General features: G+C 53.3%; 1 protein-coding gene across 5 annotated transcripts in view; it reads left to right on the top strand.

Annotated features, from left to right (window-relative positions):
• Window positions 1-20,114, top strand: part of TNRC18 (trinucleotide repeat containing 18) — a 123,367-nt gene that overhangs the window by 68,872 nt on the left and 34,381 nt on the right. For all 5 annotated transcript variants that reach the window (XM_050783935.1, XM_050783936.1, XM_050783932.1 and 2 more), the window contains 2 exons: window positions 5,098-5,373; window positions 11,370-11,618. In XM_050783935.1, the coding sequence (XP_050639892.1) occupies window positions 5,098-5,373; window positions 11,370-11,618 (525 nt within the window). The remainder of the gene's footprint in view (window positions 1-5,097; window positions 5,374-11,369; window positions 11,619-20,114) is intronic.

Here is a 20,114-nt window from a genome sequence, read left to right on the forward strand (position 1 = left end):
AGGCCTTGCGCGTCATAGATTTTGCAGCTGTTTGGCCTAGACAGGTCTGGAGTGCGACTGCTCTTGAGGGTCCTAGAGGTGACTGGACTCCCCTACCCACAGGAAGCATGCTGTCTGTTGCAGACCACAGCTTTGTAGCGAAGTGTTGGCGGAAACAGCATTTATGGAGCGCCCAGTGCTGGGCTCTGGATGCAGGGCTTCACTGGCATTATTGTGTCTATGGCAGCTCTGACAGTGGTACCCACATGTTGTTGCTGGGGATGCTGAGGCCTGAGAGCCAGAGGGAGTGTGTGCGCTCAGGTGCGAAGAGGCGACTCGGGGTTAAAACTGGTTTGGCCTGACCCACCTACTCACTGGAACCTGCTGCCATCATGGCTGTGGCCCACTATTGAGTTGTTTTTGTTTTTTGGGTTTTGTTTTTGCTTTTTTTTTTTTTTTTTGAGACGGAGTCTCACTCTGTCATCCAGGCTGGAGCACAGTGGTGCGATCTTGGCTCACTGCAACTTCCACCTTCTGGGTTCAAGCAATTCCCTTGTCTCGGCCTCCGGAGTAGCTGGGACTACAGGCATGTGCCACCACGCCCAGCTAATTTTGTATTTTTAGTAGAGATGGGGTTTTGCCATGTTGGCCAGGCTGGTCCCGAACTCCTGACCTCAGGTGATCCACCCGCCTCGGCCTCCAAAGTGCTGGGATTACAGGAGTGAGCTACCGCGCCCTGCGTTTCTTGAGACAGTGTCTCTCCTTATTGCCTAGGCTGGAGTGCAGTGGGGCCATCATAACTCACTGCAGCCTTGAGCTCCTTGGGTCAAGTGATCCTCCTGCTTTAGCTCCCCCAAGTAGCTGAGACTAGGTGAGCACCACCACACCCGGCTAATTTTAAAATTTTTTTGTAGAGACAGGGTCTTGCTGTGTTTCCCGGGCTGGTGCCTGGGCTCAGGCAGTCCTCCCCTCTGAGCCTCCTGAGTACCTGGAACTACAGCTGTGTACCACCGCGTGCAGCTAATTTATGTTGATTTTCGTAGAGATGGGGTCTCCGTGTTTTCCAGGCTAATCTGGAACTCCTGACCTCAAGCAAGCCTCCCGCTTTAGCCTCCCGAATAGCTGGGACCGTAGGCGCACACTACTACATTCAGCTAATCTATTTTTATTTTATTTTTATTTTTATTTTTATATATTTTTTTGAGACGGAGTCTTGCTCAGTCGCCCAGGCTGGAGTGCAGTGGCCGGATCTCGGCTCACTGCAAGCTCCGCCTCCCGGGTTTACGCCATTCTCCTGCCTCAGCCTCCGGAGTAGCTGGGACTACAGGCGCCCGCCACCATGCCCGGCTAGTTTTTTGTATTTTTTTAGTAGAGACGGGGTTTCACAGTGTTAGCCAGGATGGTCTCGATCTCGTGACCTCGTGATCCGCCCATCTCGGCCTCCCAAAGTGCTGGGATTACAGGCTTGAGCCACCGCGCCTGGCCTTATTTTTATTTTTATAGAAGCTAAGTCTTGCTGTGTTGTCCATGCTGGTCTTAAACTCCTGGGCTCGAGATCTTCTGCCTCAGCCTCCCAAAGTGCTGCAATTATAGGCGTGAACTGCCTTGCCCAGCTGCTATTGAGCTCTTGAAATGGAGCAGTCCTGGTGGGACTGAAGAATGGAGTTTTATCTCATTTAATAAGAGACTGCCAGATTGGAGTGCCCTCATGGTCATGGCCTCTTGTGGCCCAGAGCCTGCTGCCTGTTTGGTTGAGGGTGCTTGCTCAGTATTTGTGGACAGGTGCTAAGTTTGTGGCTGCTGCAGGGAGGCCAGGAGGAGCCTCCTGGGTTCTAGCCCATGTCAGTGTCTGTGGTGGCTGTTCTGGGAATCCCCAGTCCCTGGGGCGTGTGGAGAGCTTTTGCATTGGCAACTGCCTGGTTCTGTGTATCTGGAGCTTTTGATTGGCTCTGGCCGGTTCATGGGCGGAGAAGGGGGAAGTTTGAATGTCAAGGGCAAAAAGTGGACACATTGGCCGGGCGCAGTGGCTCAAGCCTGTAATCCCAGCACTTTGGGAGGCCGAGATGGGCGGATCACAAGGTCAGGAGATGGAGACCATCCTGGCTAACACGGTGAAACCCCGTCTCTACTAAAAAATACAAAAAACTAGCCGGGCGAGGTGGCGGGCGCCTGTAGTCCCAGCTACTCGGGAGGCTGAGGCAGAAGAATGGCGGGAACCCGGGAGGCAGAGCTTGCAGTGAGCTGAGATCTGGCCACTGCACTCCAGCCTGGGCGACAGAGCCAGACTCCATCTCAAAAAAGAAAAAAAAAAAAGTGGACACGTTTACTGATACAGTAAAGTGTGTTTTCTTAAGGAAAGAAAATAAAAAGTGTTTGCTTTATGGGGCTGTTGGGGGGCCTTAAGTGAGCTCACGTGGGCAGAGAGTGGAATGTGGCACTTGGCACAGGATTAAGCTGCTGGTTTTTTTGGGGTACATGTGTTTTTCCTGGGCTAGCAGGTCACCAGGACTGATGCTCCCCATGGGTGTGAGTTAAGCTGCTGACTCGTGCCTTCTGTGCTGAGGACGTATGAGAGTGTCGTGGCTTCCGTGCCTCTCTGATTGGGATGGGTGTGATCACAGAAGTACAGCACAGGCTCCTGGCCAGTGTGCGTGGGCACAAGCAGGGAGGGACAGTGCCAGAGACTCATCACTCTGAGGGGGGAAAGGGAGGGGCTTTCTTTGGCTCTCTCAATCTCTGCTCATTTTGGAAAAGTAAAGGGGGTTCAGCAAAGTGGGGGGAGATTGCTGTTCTTTTGATCTTCTGAGGGAGTGGGGTCGGTGGATGCAGTCTGGGTGACAGCTGGAAGAATTCCCCACTTTCAGGCGGATGTGGATGGAGTCCAACCGAAGGTCAGAGATGAGCTCTGTCCCTGAGGTCTCTGGAGTGCTCCAAGCTGGTGTGTTCACTCTTGGCGCGTGTGAGGGAATGTTCGTTTTATTTATTTATTATTATTATTATTTTGAGATGGAGTTTCACTCTTGTTGCCCAGTCTGGAGTGCAATGGCATGATCTCGGCTCACTGCAACCTCCGCCTCCTAGGTTCAAGTGATTGTCCTGCCTCAGCCTCCTGAGTAGCTGGGGTTACAGGCACGCACCACCACGCCTAGCTAATTTTGTAATTTTTAATAGAGACAGGGTTTCATCACACTGGCCAGGCTGGTCTTGAGCTCCTGACCTCAGGTGATCCGCCTGCCTCAGCCTCCCAAAGTGCTGGGATTAGAGGCGTGAGCTGCCGTGCCCGGTCTGGGAATGGTCAGCTGGGCACCCTCACTTCATCTTGCCTTTGTTGAAAACTCCACTGTCCCAGATGAGAGAAACAGACTAATGTAGCAGTGAGGAATTCAGTGGGCCTGGCTCCAGTGGGATGGTGGCTGTGGGATTCACGTGGCTCTGCAGAGCGCTCCTCTATTTTTTATAATCTGCTTTTCTGCACTTCTGGGTCAGAGAGAGTGCAGGGTCCACAAGCAGGTAGGGATGTGTCCGGCAGGGAGGCGCTGAACTGGACGAGGTCGAAGCGAGAACGGTTTCCTCTTGCTTTTTCAGTTTCGATTGTAGGGGTCGGTGGCATGCCCTGTGGGTTTTTGTTTTTTGGTTTTTTTGTTTGTTTGTTTTTAGATGATGTCTTGCTCTGTTGCTCAGGCTAGAGTGCAGTGGTGTGATCTTGGCCTCACTGCAACCTCCACCTCCCGGATTCAAGTGATCCTCCCACCTCAGCCTCCTGAGTAGCTGGGATTACAGGCGCCGACCACCACAATACAATACAAATAGAAAATACAACAGTTTTTGTATTTTTTTAAAATACAGATGAGATTTCGCCTTGTTGGCCAGGCTAGTCTCGAACTCCTGGCCTCATGTGTGCTGCCCGCTTCAGCCTCCCAAAGTGGTGGGATTATAGATGCAAGCCACCATGCCCAACCTCCCTGTGGGTTCTTGTAGGAGGCCAAGTTGATTGTCACCCACTGGTCTCTCCAGCCTGGGACACAGCCTTGGGAGGGACAGATTGGAGCATACAAGAGAGAGTGTGCTTTGACTGGTAGATGGGCAGGGGCTGGTAGCCTGGCGGGGACTGGACCTTGTCCCACCCCAGAGTTGCCGGACCATCCTGAGGTTAGGGTCTTGCTGGAGTGAAAGCTTAGGTGTTGGTGGGAGCAGTCAGAGGAATGCCTGCCGTGGACGCGTGCATGTGGTTTCTCTTGGAGGTGGCAGGTGCTGCCAGAACTGTAGCTGTGCTGGTTCACGTTCCCCCCGTTGGCAGTGGATTTCAGCAGATCAAGGGATTATTCTGTCTCTGGAATCCCTGTCTTCCCATCTTGCCCAGTATGAGAAACAAATCAAAATGGCATGAGCATGGCGGGGACTGGAGCAATGCCTGCTTTGCAGGCTCCCCTCCCAAAGCTGGCGGTTGTCTCTCCGGAAGGTTTGAAGACTCCTGTCCTCCATTGTATAGTGAGGCTGGAGGCTTCGGGGCAGCCACCAGTGGTGTGTCGGCGCACCGGCTTGTAGAAAGAAGAGCAAGGGAATAGCTAGCGGTAACAGCATTTGCCCATTTCCATGGCGTAAACACCCTTACCGTGGCCTGTCTCGTGCTGCCATTAGGAGGCCGCTGGGGGGGGCGTTGGGAAGAGAACGTGTGATCTGCTCATGAGCCCTTCCCCTCCTGAGTCAGGTCCTCTGCAGTTGTTGCCCTTGGGTCATTGTAATCCCATGGGACAGGCAGTGACCACCGTGACCAGGGGACAGTCCTTCCTGAGCATAGGGCTCCTCTCATCCCCTGGTGCCCGGAAAGGCTGGAGTGACTGGTGGGTGAGGCTGGAAGCATCCAGTCTAGGAAGGGCCTGGGTCCAGCACTCGGAAGATGCCGTGCAATGGCCGAGGCACCTGGAGCAAGGAAGAAGCCTGGACTGGGAGGGGAGCTGGTGACATTGGGCAAGGCCTTCCCACGGCTGCCTACTAGGTATTCAGACCTGTTTGTTCTGGCACCTTCCAGTGCGTTCTCAGAACCATTAAAACCAATACAATGACACCAGCTCCCGCTGCCCTGTGACTTATCTCTATTAAAAACTACTTTGACTGCAGATACGGACTCAGAGGAAGACGAAGAATTCCTGAAGGACGAGTGGCCCGCCCAAGGCCCCTCCAGCTCCAAACTGACGCCTTCTCTCCTGTGTGGCATGGTGGCAAAGAACAGCAAGGCGGCTGGCGGCCCCAAGCTGACCAAGAGGGGCCTGGTGGCCCCCCGGACTCTGAAACCCAAGCCGGCCACCAGCAGGAAGCAGCCGTTTTGTTTGCTGCTTCGAGAGGCCGAGGCGCGTTCCTCCTTCAGCGACTCCTCGGAGGAATCGTTTGACCAAGGTTACTAGCTCCAAACACAAAATACCTTCCGTGTTTCCTAGCGAGAGAGTGCGTGCGAGTGAGCGAGAGGGAAGCGAGTGGGCGCACGGGAGAGATGGCGGGTGAGGAGGCCTGTGCGGATGGCCGCGAGAAGGCTGCCATCTGGGTTCTTGGCAGCGTAGCCTGCTGTTAATCAGCTGAATGGTTTTGATTTTTGCTTTGATTTGTACTGTATCATTGTGATAATATCACCGGCTGGCTCTTTTTGAGCTCTTATATGGACTGCTTTTGAGTCTGCGTTTTTCTCCACTTTCCCTCTTCCCTGCCCTCCTCCCCCTCTCCCCGAGTTCCCCCCAACTCCCGCACTCACCTTTTCTGCCCACCCAGAGACCCCAGGCTTGGGTCGGGTTCTCTTTGGGCGCGGGTTTGGTGGAGGCTTCCCGAGGAACATTTTGTAAATGGAATTCTGTCGTGTGGGCGTGTGACTTGATGTTTGTACTGCGATTTTGGTAATACCAAGCTTTATTAAACATATCGAGTTCATTTTTAACTAAACCTGTGTGCCTTGTCTCTCTTGCTGTGTCCTTACTAGACATTAGGTTGACGCTTCCCTCTCATTTTGTTTCTCCCCCACCTCCTCCCCTCCCTCCTCCCCACCCAGAAGGAGTAGGGACGGGACCGTGCCGCCTGCCGCTTGCCTGTGTTATTCAAATATCCCTGGTAGCGATTGGCATTCATTTCATTTTTCAGGTTTAAAATCAAGCGCCTTCACCTCCAGCATTGTCATGTTTTTTAGTTGCTTGTTTTGTCTTTTATTTTCTTAAAGCTCTGTTCTTACTTGCCAGTGGTTAAAAACTATTATTTATAAACACTTGGCTTCTCACGTGTATTTCTGTTTTGAAGGGCGTGTAGGCAGCGCAGGGCCCAGAGCCTTTGATACCCCCGGTCTCTGTCATTCAGTACGAAAGCGGCTCTGTTGCCGTGTCTAGGGACAGAATGTCATGCTTTGTTTGGAGAGAGGCTGCCCTGGTCTCAGCTTGGGGTCCTCAGCCACCTCGGTTCTCAAAAGAGAGCCGCCTGGGCCCTGAGAACCCACTGGCCTTGCCGTCTCCAGTGTCAGAACTGTGCTTCTGAGATGAGACATGTGTGAGCCTTTCAGGCCCTTCAACCAGAAATGCCCCAAGAAAGGAAAGCAGGTGAAGCTCTGACATTTTTTCCTAGCCCTGGTTTTAGGATTTGCTTCAGGGTAAACTCCCCCTAGGGCCAGCCGAAGGGATCCCCCAGGCCCTGGGTAGCCACACCTGAATGTCAGCTACTCCCTGAGGAAAGCCTGGGGAGGGATGTCATCATGTCCCTGGGTCTGACCTGGCTCGGGCACCCCGGGACCTGAACGCTGTCCCCCCACCCCGCCCTGTTTTTCCAGCCCTGCTCTCGAATTCCTGGTCTACCACCTCCCCTCCCAGACCTCCCCTCCAAATTGGCAGAGATCCATTTGGGTGACCAGGAGGTGGTATGGCAAGGAGTACGATGCCCCAGGGCCCATGTTCCCCTGGGCTGCTACTACCCCTCTGAGCGAACGCCGCCCGGGCCAAGAAGAAAGGCCCGTGACCCACTGGCCAGCCTCATTTTCTGAGGCCTCCCCCTGCCCTGGCCGTCCGTGGATGAGTCGGGTTAGTTTATGATTCCCTTGTCCCTCCCCAGCCTCCTCCCTCTCCCCCATCTCCCCCATGGGCTGGACCGCACGCTCCCACCCCACGCCTCCTTAAAGCCATGGTTCCCACTTCCAAGTTTTTGAGCCCTCCTGCCCCAGCTCAGACCCCACAGAGAAGCAGGCAGCCCCCTAGGCCTCTTAGGAAGGGGCTCCAGGCTGGATGCCGCAGTGCCAAGTGGACAGGACCCAGATAGGGGAGTGCGGGGGGCGAGGGGAGGCTGGGGAGGTCCAGGCTCCTCAGTGCCCCCCTCCACCCCCGCCAGTCCACCATTGAGCAGGTCTTGAAAGGGATATTTGGGTAATAGGGCCTCGCTGACCTGGTACTAAACTCCATAACTGGCTTGGCTTTTCTAGTGTGTCTGCTTCTTCCAGCAGCCCGACCATCCCTCCACCCTTGACCCCTCCCCATGACGCTTTGAATGTCTGTTTTGGTCTCTTGCATTTGCTCTCACGCTGCACTCTGGACGCAAAGCGAAGGCTGGGAGTAGGGCAGACGGCGCAGCGGGTCACTGAGCTTGGGTGCGAGCCTGGCTCGTTGCTCCGTAGGTAGGCAAAACGCTTTTCTTTCTGTCCTCCGTGCACCTCCCTCCTCGGGGTTCGCCCCCACCGGGTCTGGCAGCAGCAGATCGCTCTGACATTTACCACCAACCTGTCACCGCCAACCCCATGTCCTGAGCCAAGATCTTTTTTTGTTGTTGTTTTTTTCTTTAAATCATAATAAAAAAAAGTTTTTCTGCATTTCCTTGGGTTACTTTGATGGGACTTTTTTCCCCCCCTCCCTGTCCCCAACCCTTGGCAGGCTTTGTTGCCTCAGGTGTGGATAACTCCAGAAAGGTTTTCTTGGTCCTGAGAGCCCCTCTGCTCCCCGGCCTGCCGCAGACGCTAGCGGAGTGTGCCCCAGACCCCGCAGGGGCAGCAGGCGTGGCCTTGTCAAGCACGCAGGGAGGCGGGAGGGGCTCCCATGCCAGCATGCAGGCATCGAGCTGCTCCCGGCTTTCTGGGCTCTGGTGTGGACGTTGTGGGCGTCCAGAAACCCAGAGCTCGCCCTCCCGCCGCAGCCCCTGCTGGTTGAGAATTCCTCTGGATGGGAAAGATTTCTGGAGTCTGCACACCTGAGTGGCAAGAAGGGAAGATCCCTGGCCTCATGTCCAACCCTCCGCCCCCACCCCCTAACCAGCACCCCTCGGCACCACCCTGCTCAAATTGGCCCACCCCAGGGAGACCCGATGTGGGGGACCCAGGCGCTGTTGAAAGTCTGCCTACACTTAGCCTGCTTTGCCGCTGTGGCCCACTGGGGCGGAGACAGAGCCATGTGACGCCTGCAATGTGAATGATCGCAAGTGTGCACTGCCTGCCTGCCTGTCCCCGCCTGCCCGGCTGGCCTCTCCAGCCTGCTTCATCCATCGCTCTGGGGGCCAGTCTCCCTCTCACCCTCTTAACAAACCTCCTCCCTCTCCCTCTGGTTCCTCCCTCCCTCCCTCCCTCTACCCCTCTGCGGACTCCTCAGACTCATCACCGTCCTCTGTGAGGTGGCCCAGCAGAAATCCGGGCTCCCTCCAATACACGAGTAGACAGACAGAACCTCTGCCCTCATTGGCACCCCTGGGGCCACCGCTTTTGGCCACAAGTTGCTTAAGCAAGCAGGCGGCTTGGGGCATTGGCAGGAGACTGTGGAGTTGGCTGTCCGTCTTCCCCGTCCGTCTCCCCGAGCCTAGACTGCTCCCCATCCTGGAGAGAGAGGGTCTGGCATCTGCCTCTTCTTGCTGGAAGGGTCACCTTCCAGCCCTGCGGCACCCAGAGTCACCTTCCCGCTCCCAGCACTCTGGGAGCCACGAGGCAGACAGGCGCCCCTGTCACCTGCTTGTGGGTGACACTTTGGATGTGGCATCCCAGGGCGGAGTTTGCTCTCTGAGGCCTCCCACCTGCCTGTCCTTGGAAGTAAGTCTCTGCCTCAAGACAGTCTCTCTTTTTGGTGGGGGAGATTTTGGTTTGTGTGCAGGGAGCCTCTTGTCTGCCAGCTGCCTTTGTCCTGTGAGCCTGGGCTGGGCTCTGGGGGCTGCAAACTCTCAGGTAGGCAGGGAAGGTTACCGGATAATGCTCATCTTAAGTCACCAACCAGAGAGACAGGCTGGGGCTTCTTTATTTTTTTTTAAGTTTTTATTATTATTTTTTGAGATGGAGTCTCGCTCTGTCACCCAGGCTGGAGTGCAGTGGTGCGATCGTGGCTCCCTATGACCTCTGCCTCCCGGGTTCGAGTGATTCTTCTGCCTCAGCCTCCCGAGTAGCAGGGATTACAGGTGCCCGCCACCACGCCTGATTGATTTTTGTATTTTTAGTAGAGATGGAGTTTCACCAGGTTGGCCAGGCTGATCTCGATCTCCTGACATCGTGATCCACCTGCCTCAGCCTCCCAAAGTGCTGGGATGACAGGCATGAGCCACTGCGCTGGCCTATTTATTTTTGAGACAGGGTCTCGCTCTGCCACCCAGGCTGGACTCCAGTGGTGCCACCGTAACTCACAGCAGCCTCGGACTCCTGAGCTCAAGTGATCCTCCCGCTTCCGCCTCCGGCGTTGCTGGGACAGCAGGTGTGTGCCACCATGCCTGGCTAATTTTTAAAATTTTTTGGGGGGGCCGGGGGCGCTCACGCATGTCATCCCAGCGCTTTTGGGAGGCTGAGGTGGGCGGATCACGAGGTCAGCAGATGGAGACCATTCCTGGCTAACACGGTGAAACCCCATCTCTACTAAAAATACAAAAAAAAATTAGCTGGGCGTGGTGGCATGCGCCTATAGTCCCAGCTACTCGGGAGGCTGAGGCAGGAGAATGGCGTTAACTTGGGAGGCGGAGCTTGCAGTGAGCGAGATCGAGTCACTGCACTCTAGCCTGGGCGACAGTGCAAGACTCTGTCTCAAAAAAAAAAATTTTTTTTTTGGTAGAGACAAGGTTTGCTCTGTCGCCCAGGCTGGTCGCGAACTCCCAGCCTTGAGATCTTCCCGCCTCAGCCTCTCAAAGTGCTGGGATTACAGGAGTGAGCCACCTTGCCCAGCCCTGGGGCTTCTTTAGACAGTCTGCCAGCTCTGGGTTCGAGCCTGCTCTTCTACTGCCCAACTGCTTAACCCCGTTGGGCCTCAGTCTACCCCTGCCCTTCCTGGGCATCCCATGAGTGAAGTCACAGCTGGCTTTAGCTCCCTGGGCACGGGGACAGCACAGTTCCTGCCTGCAAGTCACAGGGGTGGCCCTGTTTCTGTTTGGTCGTCTTTAAGCTTGCAAATCGCTTCCTCCTCCATGCAAATGATTCTCTTTGGACCCTGCCCTTGGCTGAGCCAGTGGGCTGGGGAGGGTCACCCCTTGCTTGCTGCAGGTGAGAAAACAGAGGCTCAGAGAGGGCCAAGCACTTGCCCAGCCTCCTCAGAATGGGGGATTGCTAGGAGTCAACTTAATTTTTTAAAATTAATTTTTCTAAAAAATTAGACATGGGGACTCTCTACGTTGCCCAGGCTGGTCTGAAACTCCTGGGCTCAAGTGATCCTCCTGCCTCAGCCTCCCAAAGCATTGGGATTACAGGCGTGAGCCACTGCGCCCGGTCAGGAGTCAACTTTATTTTATTTTATTTTTTTGAGACCAAGTCTCACTCTTGTCACCCAGGCTGGAGTGCAGGGGCGTGATCTTGGCTCACTGCAATCTCCACCTCCCGGGTTCAAGCGATGCCAGGAGTCAACTTTAGACTCCAGATCCCTTCTCAGGGCTGAAACCATGGGGGTCCCCTGGCCCCCAGGAAGAGTCTGAACTCCACCTTCTCCTGCCGCCAGCCTCCAGGACTCAGCTGGTAAAGCTGCCGCGGGCACCTGTGCCCAGAACCCCTGGCCTGAGCCCCCAGGGCCCTCTTCCCTGCTCACCTTCCTCCGCTTCCTCTTTCCTTCTCCTCTCCTGCCTCTGTGTTGTGTGTTGGGGCGTGTGTGCGTGTGACCGTGGAGAGCGCTGTCTCCAGTCCTTGTCCGTGTGTCTGGCCCCTGCCACAGCACAGGTGCATGTTGGTGCCCTTCACAGAAGCCCACCCTGACACACAAGGCCGCTGCCCACCTCTGGGCTTTCCGGGATGCCCGCATTGGGCTCAGCTGGCCGGGGGCATTGGGCCATCGGGTGGGGGGAACCGTGGGCTGGGTCTGCATCCATCCCCGGCAGCCCCCTGCTGAGGACTGAGGGGCTAGGCTGGAGCCCAGAGGCCACTCCAGGCCAGGGGGTGGTGGGGGGCGGCCCTCGCCAAGGCTAAGGCTCTGACTCGGTCCCTGTTTTCTGCACGCCAGATGAGAGCTCGGAGGAGGAGGACGAGGAGGAGGAGCTCGAGGAGGAGGATGAGGCCAGCGGCAGCGGCTATAGGCTGGGTGCCCGGGAGCGGGCCCTGTCGCCGGGCCTGGAGGAGAGTGGGCTGGGCCTGCTGGCACGCTTTGCCGCCAGCGCCCTCCCCAGCCCCACGGTGGGCCCGTCCCTGTCTGTGGTACAGCTGGAGGCCAAGCAGAAGGCCCGGAAGAAAGAGGAGCGGCAGAGCCTGCTCGGTGAGTAGCAGCAGGTGGGCTGTGGTAGGGGGGCGCACACCATCGCCCCATCCCACAGGTGAGGAAACTGAGGCTCAGAGATGCAGGTGCAGAGCTGGGAACGGGCAGAACCCCAACCTCGTGGGCCAGCCCCATCCTGATCAGGGATACTGGTGACGGGCCCCAGCCTGCTATCTCCAAGGAGCGGACTCCTCGCCTTGCAAAGGGCAACCTCCTTCACTCTCATGCTTCCAGCAAACACGGTCCTGTTTGGGGCACTTGGGGGGCTGCGGGAGCTCCATGGAGGCCCCTGACCCAGCCTGGGGTTTGTGGGGGCCATTCCAGGTTGGTGACACCCAGTCTGGCCCGTGAGAGAGACGTGGGTGCTAGCTGAGACACAGGTGCAGGCGAAGGAACAGCCACGCCGTGGTAGGAAGAAGACAGAGCGCGTCTCGTTCAGGCTTTGCGGGGTGGTGGGGGTGCAGGCTGTGCCACGGGAGAATGGCTGGGACGGGCCTCATACGGCCTGGGCTTGAGCCTGGAGGAGTCAGGTGGGGTGGGCAGACACCAGGCTCTCTTCGACTTGCCCGCAATCCAGATAGGTAAACCAAGGCAGCAGGCGCTTACCCCAGTCCATGTCCTTCATGTGTCTGCATCTCTTGATTGTTTCCCTGCATCAGGGCCCTGCCTTCTTGGGACCCTCTCGTGGACCCTCCCTATTGTCACTAGGCTGAGTGCCCTCACATGGATGCAGCTCACCTGCAGCTGGGGTTGGTGCCGGAGATGGAGATGGTCATGCATGTGTTCAGGCTCTGAGTTCCCCTGGCCCCAGCAGGGAAGGGTCCTTCTGACCCCTCAGGCGTCCTTTTCTGAGCCACAGTAGGGGTAGGTATGAGGCCCTCCTGTCGGGCTGGGACAGAAAAACAGGCATTGCTTCCCCTGAAGGCCACCCAGCTGCCCCTGGCTTCATGTCCTCTGTAGGTTTGTGTAGCAAAGCCCCCCCCCGACCTCCAGTGTCTCTTGGAACCCCATTTGTGGCACCCATGCCAGGCTCCAGGCCCTGCCTTCCCCTCCTCCCTCTCACTCCCACACCCTGCCATTGTTTGCTGGGCTCCAGGCCTGGCTCTCCTAATAAAGAGGCACCAGGGCCCCCTACAAGGCTACCTATTCTTAGGTATTCTTCATACAGAAGCAGCTGGAGGGCATCTTCAGAGTGCACGCTTGGCCAGGCCACTCTTCTGCCCAGAACCTCCAAATGGCTTCCCGCTGCCCTCTGATCAGTGCTATCTGTCTGACTCACCACCATCAGACTGACTGCTTGGACAACATTATCCTGTCCACAGCTGCTACATGCACCAGCCGGGCTAGTACCCTCAGGCATTTACACTTGCTATTAATACAGCCCCAAATGTCCATTTCACCCAAACCGTCCAAAGTATTGGCATATGGTCCAAATTATTCCTTTATTCTACATTGACTGTCTGAAGGGTCTGTAGTGATGTCTCCTTTTTCATTGCTGATACGGATTGTTTCTTCTTACTCTATTGCTTGGTCAGTCTGCCTAGACGTGATCAGTTTCATTGGCTTCTACTCTTTGTTATTTTCTTCCTTCTCATTCCTTTGGGTCCACACGCATGTCTTGGAGATACTGCAGGATTGCTTCCAAACCATAAAGCGAATATCACAGTAAAGCAAGTCACATGAATGTTTTGGTTTCCTAGTGCATATCGAAGTTATGTTTAAACTATACTGTTGTCTATTAAGTGTGCAGTAGCATTATGTCTGAGAAAACGATGTACACACCTTAATTAAAAAACAGGTTATTGGCCATGCATGGTGGCTCACACCTATAATCTCGGCACTTTGGGAGGCCAAGGCAGGAGGATTGCTTGAGCTCAGTAGTTCAAGACCAGCCTGGGCAGCAGGGCAAGACCCCATCTCTACAAAAAAATAAACAGAAAAATTAGCCAGGCATGCACCTCTGGTCCCAGATACTTGGGAGGCTGATGCAGTGGGATCACTGGAGCTTGGGAGGTCGAGGCTGCAGTGAGCCGAGATTGCGCCACTGCACTCAAACCTAGGCAACAAAATGAGACCCTGTCTCAAAAATAAAAGACCAGGCAAGGCACAGTGGCTCACGCCTGTAACCCCAGCACTTTGGGAGGCCGAGGCAGGCAGATCACGAGGTCGGGAGATTGAGACCATCCTGGTTAATATGGTGAAACCCCATCTCTACAAAAAATTACAAAAAATTAGCCAGGCGTGGTGGCGGGCGCCTGTAGCCCCAGCTACTCGGGAGGCTGAGGCAGGAGAATGGCGTGAAGCTGGGAGGCGGAACTTGCAGTGAGCCGAGATCACGCCACTGCACTCCAGCCTGGGTGACAGAGCAAGACTCTATCTCAAAAAAAGAATAAATAAATAAACAAAAATAAAAGACCAAACAAAAAGCATATGTTTACACTATCCTGTAGTCTCTTAAGTGTGCAATAGTATTGTCTTTTTTTTTTTTTCTTGAGATCGAGTCTCGCTTTGTCACCCAGGCTGAAATGTAGTTGCGCAATCTCTGCTCACTGCAATCTCCACCTCCTGGGTTCAAGTGATTCTCCTGTCTCAGGCTCCCGAGTAACTAGGATTACAAGCACACACCACTACGCCTGGCTAATTTTTGTATTTTTATTTATTTATTTATTTATTTTTTGAGACAGAGTCTCGCTGTATCGCCCAGGCTGGAGTGCAGCGGCACAATCTCGGCTCACTGCAAGCTCCGCCTCCCAGGTTCACACCATTCTCCTGCCTCAGCCTCCCGAGTAGCTGAGACTACAGGCGCCCACCACCACGCCCGGCTAATTTTTTGTATTTTTAGTAGAGATGGGGTTTTACCGTGTTAGCCAGGATGTTCTCAATCTCCTGACGTCGTGATCTGCCTGTCTCGGCCTCCCAAAGTGCTGGGATTACAGGAGTGAGCCACTGCGCCCGGCCTGTATTTTTAATAGAGACAGGATTTCCCCATGTTGACCAGACTGATCTTGAACTCCTGAACTCAGGTGATTGCCCACCTCGGCCTCGCAAAGTGCTGGGATTCCAGGCATAAGCCACCGCGCCCGGCTGTCATAGCATTATGTCTAAGAAAACACTGTACGTACCTTAATTTAAAAATAGTTTATTGCCGAAAATGCTAATGATCATCTGAGCCTTTAGTGAGCTGTAATCTTTTTGCTGGTGGAGGGCCTTGCCTCGATGCTGATGGCTGCTTACTGATTAGGGTTGTGGTTGCTGAAGGTTGGGGTGGCCGTGGCAATTTCTTCAAATGAGATAACAGCGAAGTTTGCTGCATCGATTGACTCTTTCAAAGAAGATTTTTCTGTAATATGCAATACTGTTTGATAGCGTTTTACCTACAGGACTTCTTTCAACATTGGAGGCAGTCGTCTGAAACCCTGCCCCTGCTTTATCGTCTAAGCTTATGCAGTATTCTAAATGCTTTGTCATTTCGACAGTGTTCACAGCGTCTTCACCAGGAGTGGATGCCATCTCAAGAAGTCACTTGCTTTGCTCCTCCATAAAAAGTAGCTCCTCATCTTTTAAAATTGATCATGACATTGCAACAATTCAGTCCCATCTCCAGGCTTCATTCTAACCTGAGTTCTCTTGCTGTTTCCACCACGTCTGCAGTCACTTCCTCCAGTGAAGGCTTGCGCCTTTCATAGTTGTCCACGAGGGTTGGAATCAACTTCTTTTTTTTTTTTGAAATTGGGTCTCGCTGTGTCACCCAGGCTGGAATGCAGCGTTGTGATCTCGGCTCACTGCAACTTCCGCCTCCCTTGTTCAAGCGATTCTTGTGCCTCAGCCTCCCGAGTAGCTGGGATTACAGGTGCCTGCCACCATGCCTGGCTGATTTTTGTATTTTTAGTAGAGACAGGGTTTTGCCATGTCGGCCAGGCTGGTCTGGAACTCCTGGCCTCAAATGATCCACCTGCGTTGGCCTCCCAAAGTGCTGGGGTTACAGGCGTGAGCCACTGCACCTGGCCTAGAATAGTGAATTCTTTCCAGAAGGTTTTCCATTTACTTTGCCCAGATCCATCAGAGGAATCATCATCCGTGGCAGCTATAGCCTTACAAATTATATTCCTTAAGTAATGAGACTTGAAAGTCAAAATTACTCCTTGATCTATGGGCTACAGAATGGGCGCTGGGCTAGCAGGCATGGAACCAACATTCATCTCCTTGTACATCTCCCTCAGAGCTCTTGGATGACAAGGTACATTGTCAATGAGCAGTAATATTTTGAAATGAATTTTTTTTTCCTGAACAATAGGTCTCAACAGCAGGCTTAAAATATTCAGTAAATCATGCTGTGAACTGAGGTGCTGTTACCAAGGCTTTGTTGTTGCCTTTTTTTTTTTTTTTTTTTCCTTTCTGAGACGGAGTCTCGCTCTGTCACCCAGGCTGGCGTGCAGTGGCACGATCTGGGCTCACTACAAGCTCCGCCTCCTGGGTTCATGCCATTCTCCTGCCTCAGCCTCCCGAGTAGCTGGTACTATAGGCGCCCCCCACCATGCCCAGCTAACTGTTTTTGTATTTTTAGTAGAGACAGGGTTTCACCGTGTTAGCCAGGATGATCCTGATCTCCTGACCTCGTGATCCGCCTGCCTCAGCCTCCCACAGTGCTGGGATGACAGGCATGAGCCACCGCGCCCGGCCTGTTGTTCCACTGGTAAGAGCACTGGCAGAGGAGATTAGCATCATTCTTAAGGACCCTGGGGTTTTCAGAATGGTAAATGAGCATTGGCTTCAACTTAAAAGTCCCCAGCTGCATTAGCCCCCAACAAGAGTCGGGCTGTCCTTTGAAGCTTTGAAACCAGGCACTGACTTCTCCTCTCTATCGATGAAAGGCTTAGATGGCATCTGCTTTCAGTGGAAGGCTGTTGTGTCCACATTGCAAATCTGTTGGTTGGTGTAGCCACTTTAATCAGTGACCCTAGCTGGATCTTCTGGAGAACTCGCTGCAGCTTCTCCATCAACACTGGCTGCTTGTCCTTGCATTTTTATGTTATGGAGACGGCTTCTTTACTTTTTTTTTTCTCTGAGATGGAGATCTCACTCTGTTGCCCAGGCTGGAACACAGTGGTGCAATCTCAGCTCACTGCAACCTCTGCCTCCCGGGTTCAAGTGATTCTCCTGCCTCAGCCTCCCCAGTAGCTGGGATTATAGGCACCCGCCACCACGCCTGGCTAATTTTTGTATTTTTTTAGTAGATGTGGGGTTTCACCACATTGGCCAGGCTGGTCTCGAACTCCTGACTTCAAATGATCCGCCCGCCTTGGCTTCCTAAAGTACTGGGATGACAGGCGTGAGCCACTGCGCCCGACTGACAGCTTCTTTCCTTACACCTCATGAGACAGACTCTGCTGGCTTCAGACTTTTCCTTTGCAGCTTCCTCACCTGTCTCGGCCTTCACAGAATTGAAGAGAGTTGGGGCCTTGCTGTGGATGAGGATTTGGCTTTTGGCTTAAAGGAATATTGAGGGTGGTTTTTCTTCTCTCCAGATCACGCAGATTTTCTCCATGTCAGCAATGAGCTGTTTCACTTTCTTATTTGTGTGTTCACCAGAGCACTTTAAATTTCCTTCAAGAACTTTTTCTTGGCCGGGTGCGGTGGCTCAAGCCTGTAATCCCAGCACTTTGGGAGGCCGAGGCGGGCGGATCACAAGGTCAGGAGATCGAGACCACAGTGAAACCCCGTCTCTACTAAAAATACAAAAAATTAGCCGGGCGCGGTGGCGGGCGCCTGTAGTCCCAGCTACTCAGGAGGCTGAGGCAGGAGAATGGCGGGAACCCGGGAGGCGGAGCTTGCAGTGAGCCGAGATCGCGCCACTGCACTCCAGCCTGGGCAACAGCGTGAGACTCCGTCTCAAAAAAAAAAAAAAGAACTTTTTCTTTGCATTCGTAGCCTGGCTAACTGGCACAAGAGGCCTTGCTTTTAGGCTATCTCGGCTTTTGATTGGCTTAAGCCTTCCTCCCTAAGTTTAATCATTTCTAGCTTCCTTTTTTTTTTTGACACCGAGTCTTGCTCTGTCACCCAGGCTGGAGTGCAGTGGCCAGATCTCAGCTCACTGCAAGCTCCGCCTCCCGGGTTCACGCCGTTCTCCTGCCTCAGCCTCCCGAGTAGCTGGGACTACAGGCGCCCGCCACCTCGCCTGGCTAGTTTTTTGTATTTTTCAGTAGAGACGGGGTTTCACGGTGTTAGCCAGGATGGTCTCGATCTCCTGACCTCGTGATCCGCCAGTCTCGGCCTCTCAAAGTGCTGGGATTACAGGCTTGAGCCACCGCGCCCGGCCTCTAGCTTTCAATTTAAAGTGAGAGACATGTGACTCTTCAATTCACTTGAACATTTAGAGGCCATTGTAGGATTAATTGACCTAATTTCAATATTGTTGTGCTTCAGGGAATAGGGAGGCCCAAGGAGAAGGGAGAAAGATGAGGAAGGCCGGTTGGTGGAGCAGTCAACACACGCTTTTTTTTTTCTTCCTTGCTATATAAAGAACATACGGCTGGGTGCGGTGGCTCACGCCTGTAATCTCAGCACTTTGGGAGGCCGAGGTGGCTGGATCACTTGAGGTCAGGAGTTCGAGACCAGCCTGACCAGCATGGTGAAACCCCATCTCTACTAAAAATACAAAAATTATCCAGGTGTGGTGGTGGGCGCCTGTAATCCCAGCTACTCTGGAGGCTGAGACAGGAGAATCACTTGAACCTGGGAGGCGGAGTTTGCAGTGAGCAGAGATCGGGCCATTGCAGTGCACTTCAGCCTGGGTGACAAGAGTGACACTCTGTCTAAAAGAGAACACACATTGAGTCAGGTATGATAGCTCGCGCCTGTAATCCCAGCACTTTGGGAGGCCGAGGCAGATGGACCATCAGAGGTCAGGAGTTCGAGACCAGCCTGGCCAACATGGGGAAAGCCCATCTGTACTAAAAATATAAAAATTAGCCAGGCGTGGTTGTGGGCACCTGTAATCCCAGCTTCCTGGGAGGCTGTAGCATGAGAATCGCTTGAGCCCGGGAGGCAGAGGTTGCAGTGAGCCAAGACTGCACTGCTGCACTTCAGCCTGGGCAATAGAGTGAGACTCCATCTCAAAAAAAAAGAAAGAAAAGAAAAGAAAAACAACACATTTATCAGTGAAGTTTCCCATCTTATATGAGCATTGTTCATGGAGCCCCAAAACAGTTGCAATTTTTTGTGGAGAAGAGGTCTCGCTCTGTTGCCCAGGCTGGTCTCGAACTCCTGTCCTCAAGTAATCTATCTACCCTCATTGGCCTCCCAAAGTGCTGGGACTACAGGTGTGAGCCATCGTGCCTGGCCTTGTCTAGTAGTTTTGGATTGTGTCTTGGACGTTGTGGGGCTGAGGTGGTGGAGAGTCAGAATGCCTTTTTTTTTTTCTTTTGAGACGGAGTTTCGCTCTTGTTGCCCAGGCTGGAGTGCAGTGGCGTGATCTCGGCTCACCACAACCTCTGCCTCCCAGGTTCAAGCGATTCTCCTGCTCAGCCTCCCAAGTAGCTGGGATTGCAGGCATGCGCCACCACGCCCGGCTAGTTTTGTATTTTTAGTAGAGATGGGGTTTCTCCATGTTGGTCAGGCTGGTCTCAAACTCCCGACCTCAGGTGATCTGCCCGCCTCGGCCTTCCAAAATGCTGGGATTACAGGCGTGAGCCACTGCGCCCAACTCTTTTTTTCTTTTCAAACACGGTGTTGCCCAGGCTGGAGTGCAGTGACACACTCTCAGCTCACTGCAACCTCTCTCTGCCTGTTGCCCAGGCTGGTCCTGACCTCAGCTGATCCGCCCACCTTGGCCTCCCAAAGTGCTGGGATTACAGGCCTGCGCCACCACGCTTGGCCCCTTTTATCATTTTAGAATGTTCTTCTTTGTTGCTAGTGACAATTTTTGTCTTAAAAAGTCTATTTGGTTTGTTGTTAGTATAGCCACTCCAGCTCTCTTGGTTCCTGTTTGCATGGTACACCTTTTTCATGCTTTGCCTTTCAATGTATTAGTGTCTTAGTCTTTAGTTTTTTGTCTAATTTTTGGTTCTCCTTTGCTGCCTTTTAAACAGATTTATTTGAATATGTTTAAGAATTCCATTTTAATTTTCCTGTTAGCTTTCTCAGTATCATTTTGTCATTTTTAAAAATAGAAAATAGAGATAACAATATACATTCCTAACTTTTTACATCCACTTATCATGTGTTTTATTTCACATCCACATATCGTGTGTTTTTTTTCACATAAAATACAGAAATCTTGCAACTTTATCAGTCCTTATCATACCTCATATTTTATATTATATGTAATACTTCTTCGCATGGTATCAACCCCTGAAGACAATGTTACAAACTTAGTGTTTTTTTTTTTTTTTTAGGCAGAGTCTTACTCTGTCACTCAGGCTGAAGTGGAGTGGTGTGTTCTCAGCTCACTGCAACCTCTGCCTCCCGGGTTCAAGCGATTCTCCTGCCTCAGCCTCC

This window comes from Macaca thibetana, chromosome 3 (genome assembly GCF_024542745.1).
Source record: "Macaca thibetana thibetana isolate TM-01 chromosome 3, ASM2454274v1, whole genome shotgun sequence".
NCBI lineage: Eukaryota > Metazoa > Chordata > Mammalia > Primates > Cercopithecidae > Macaca > Macaca thibetana.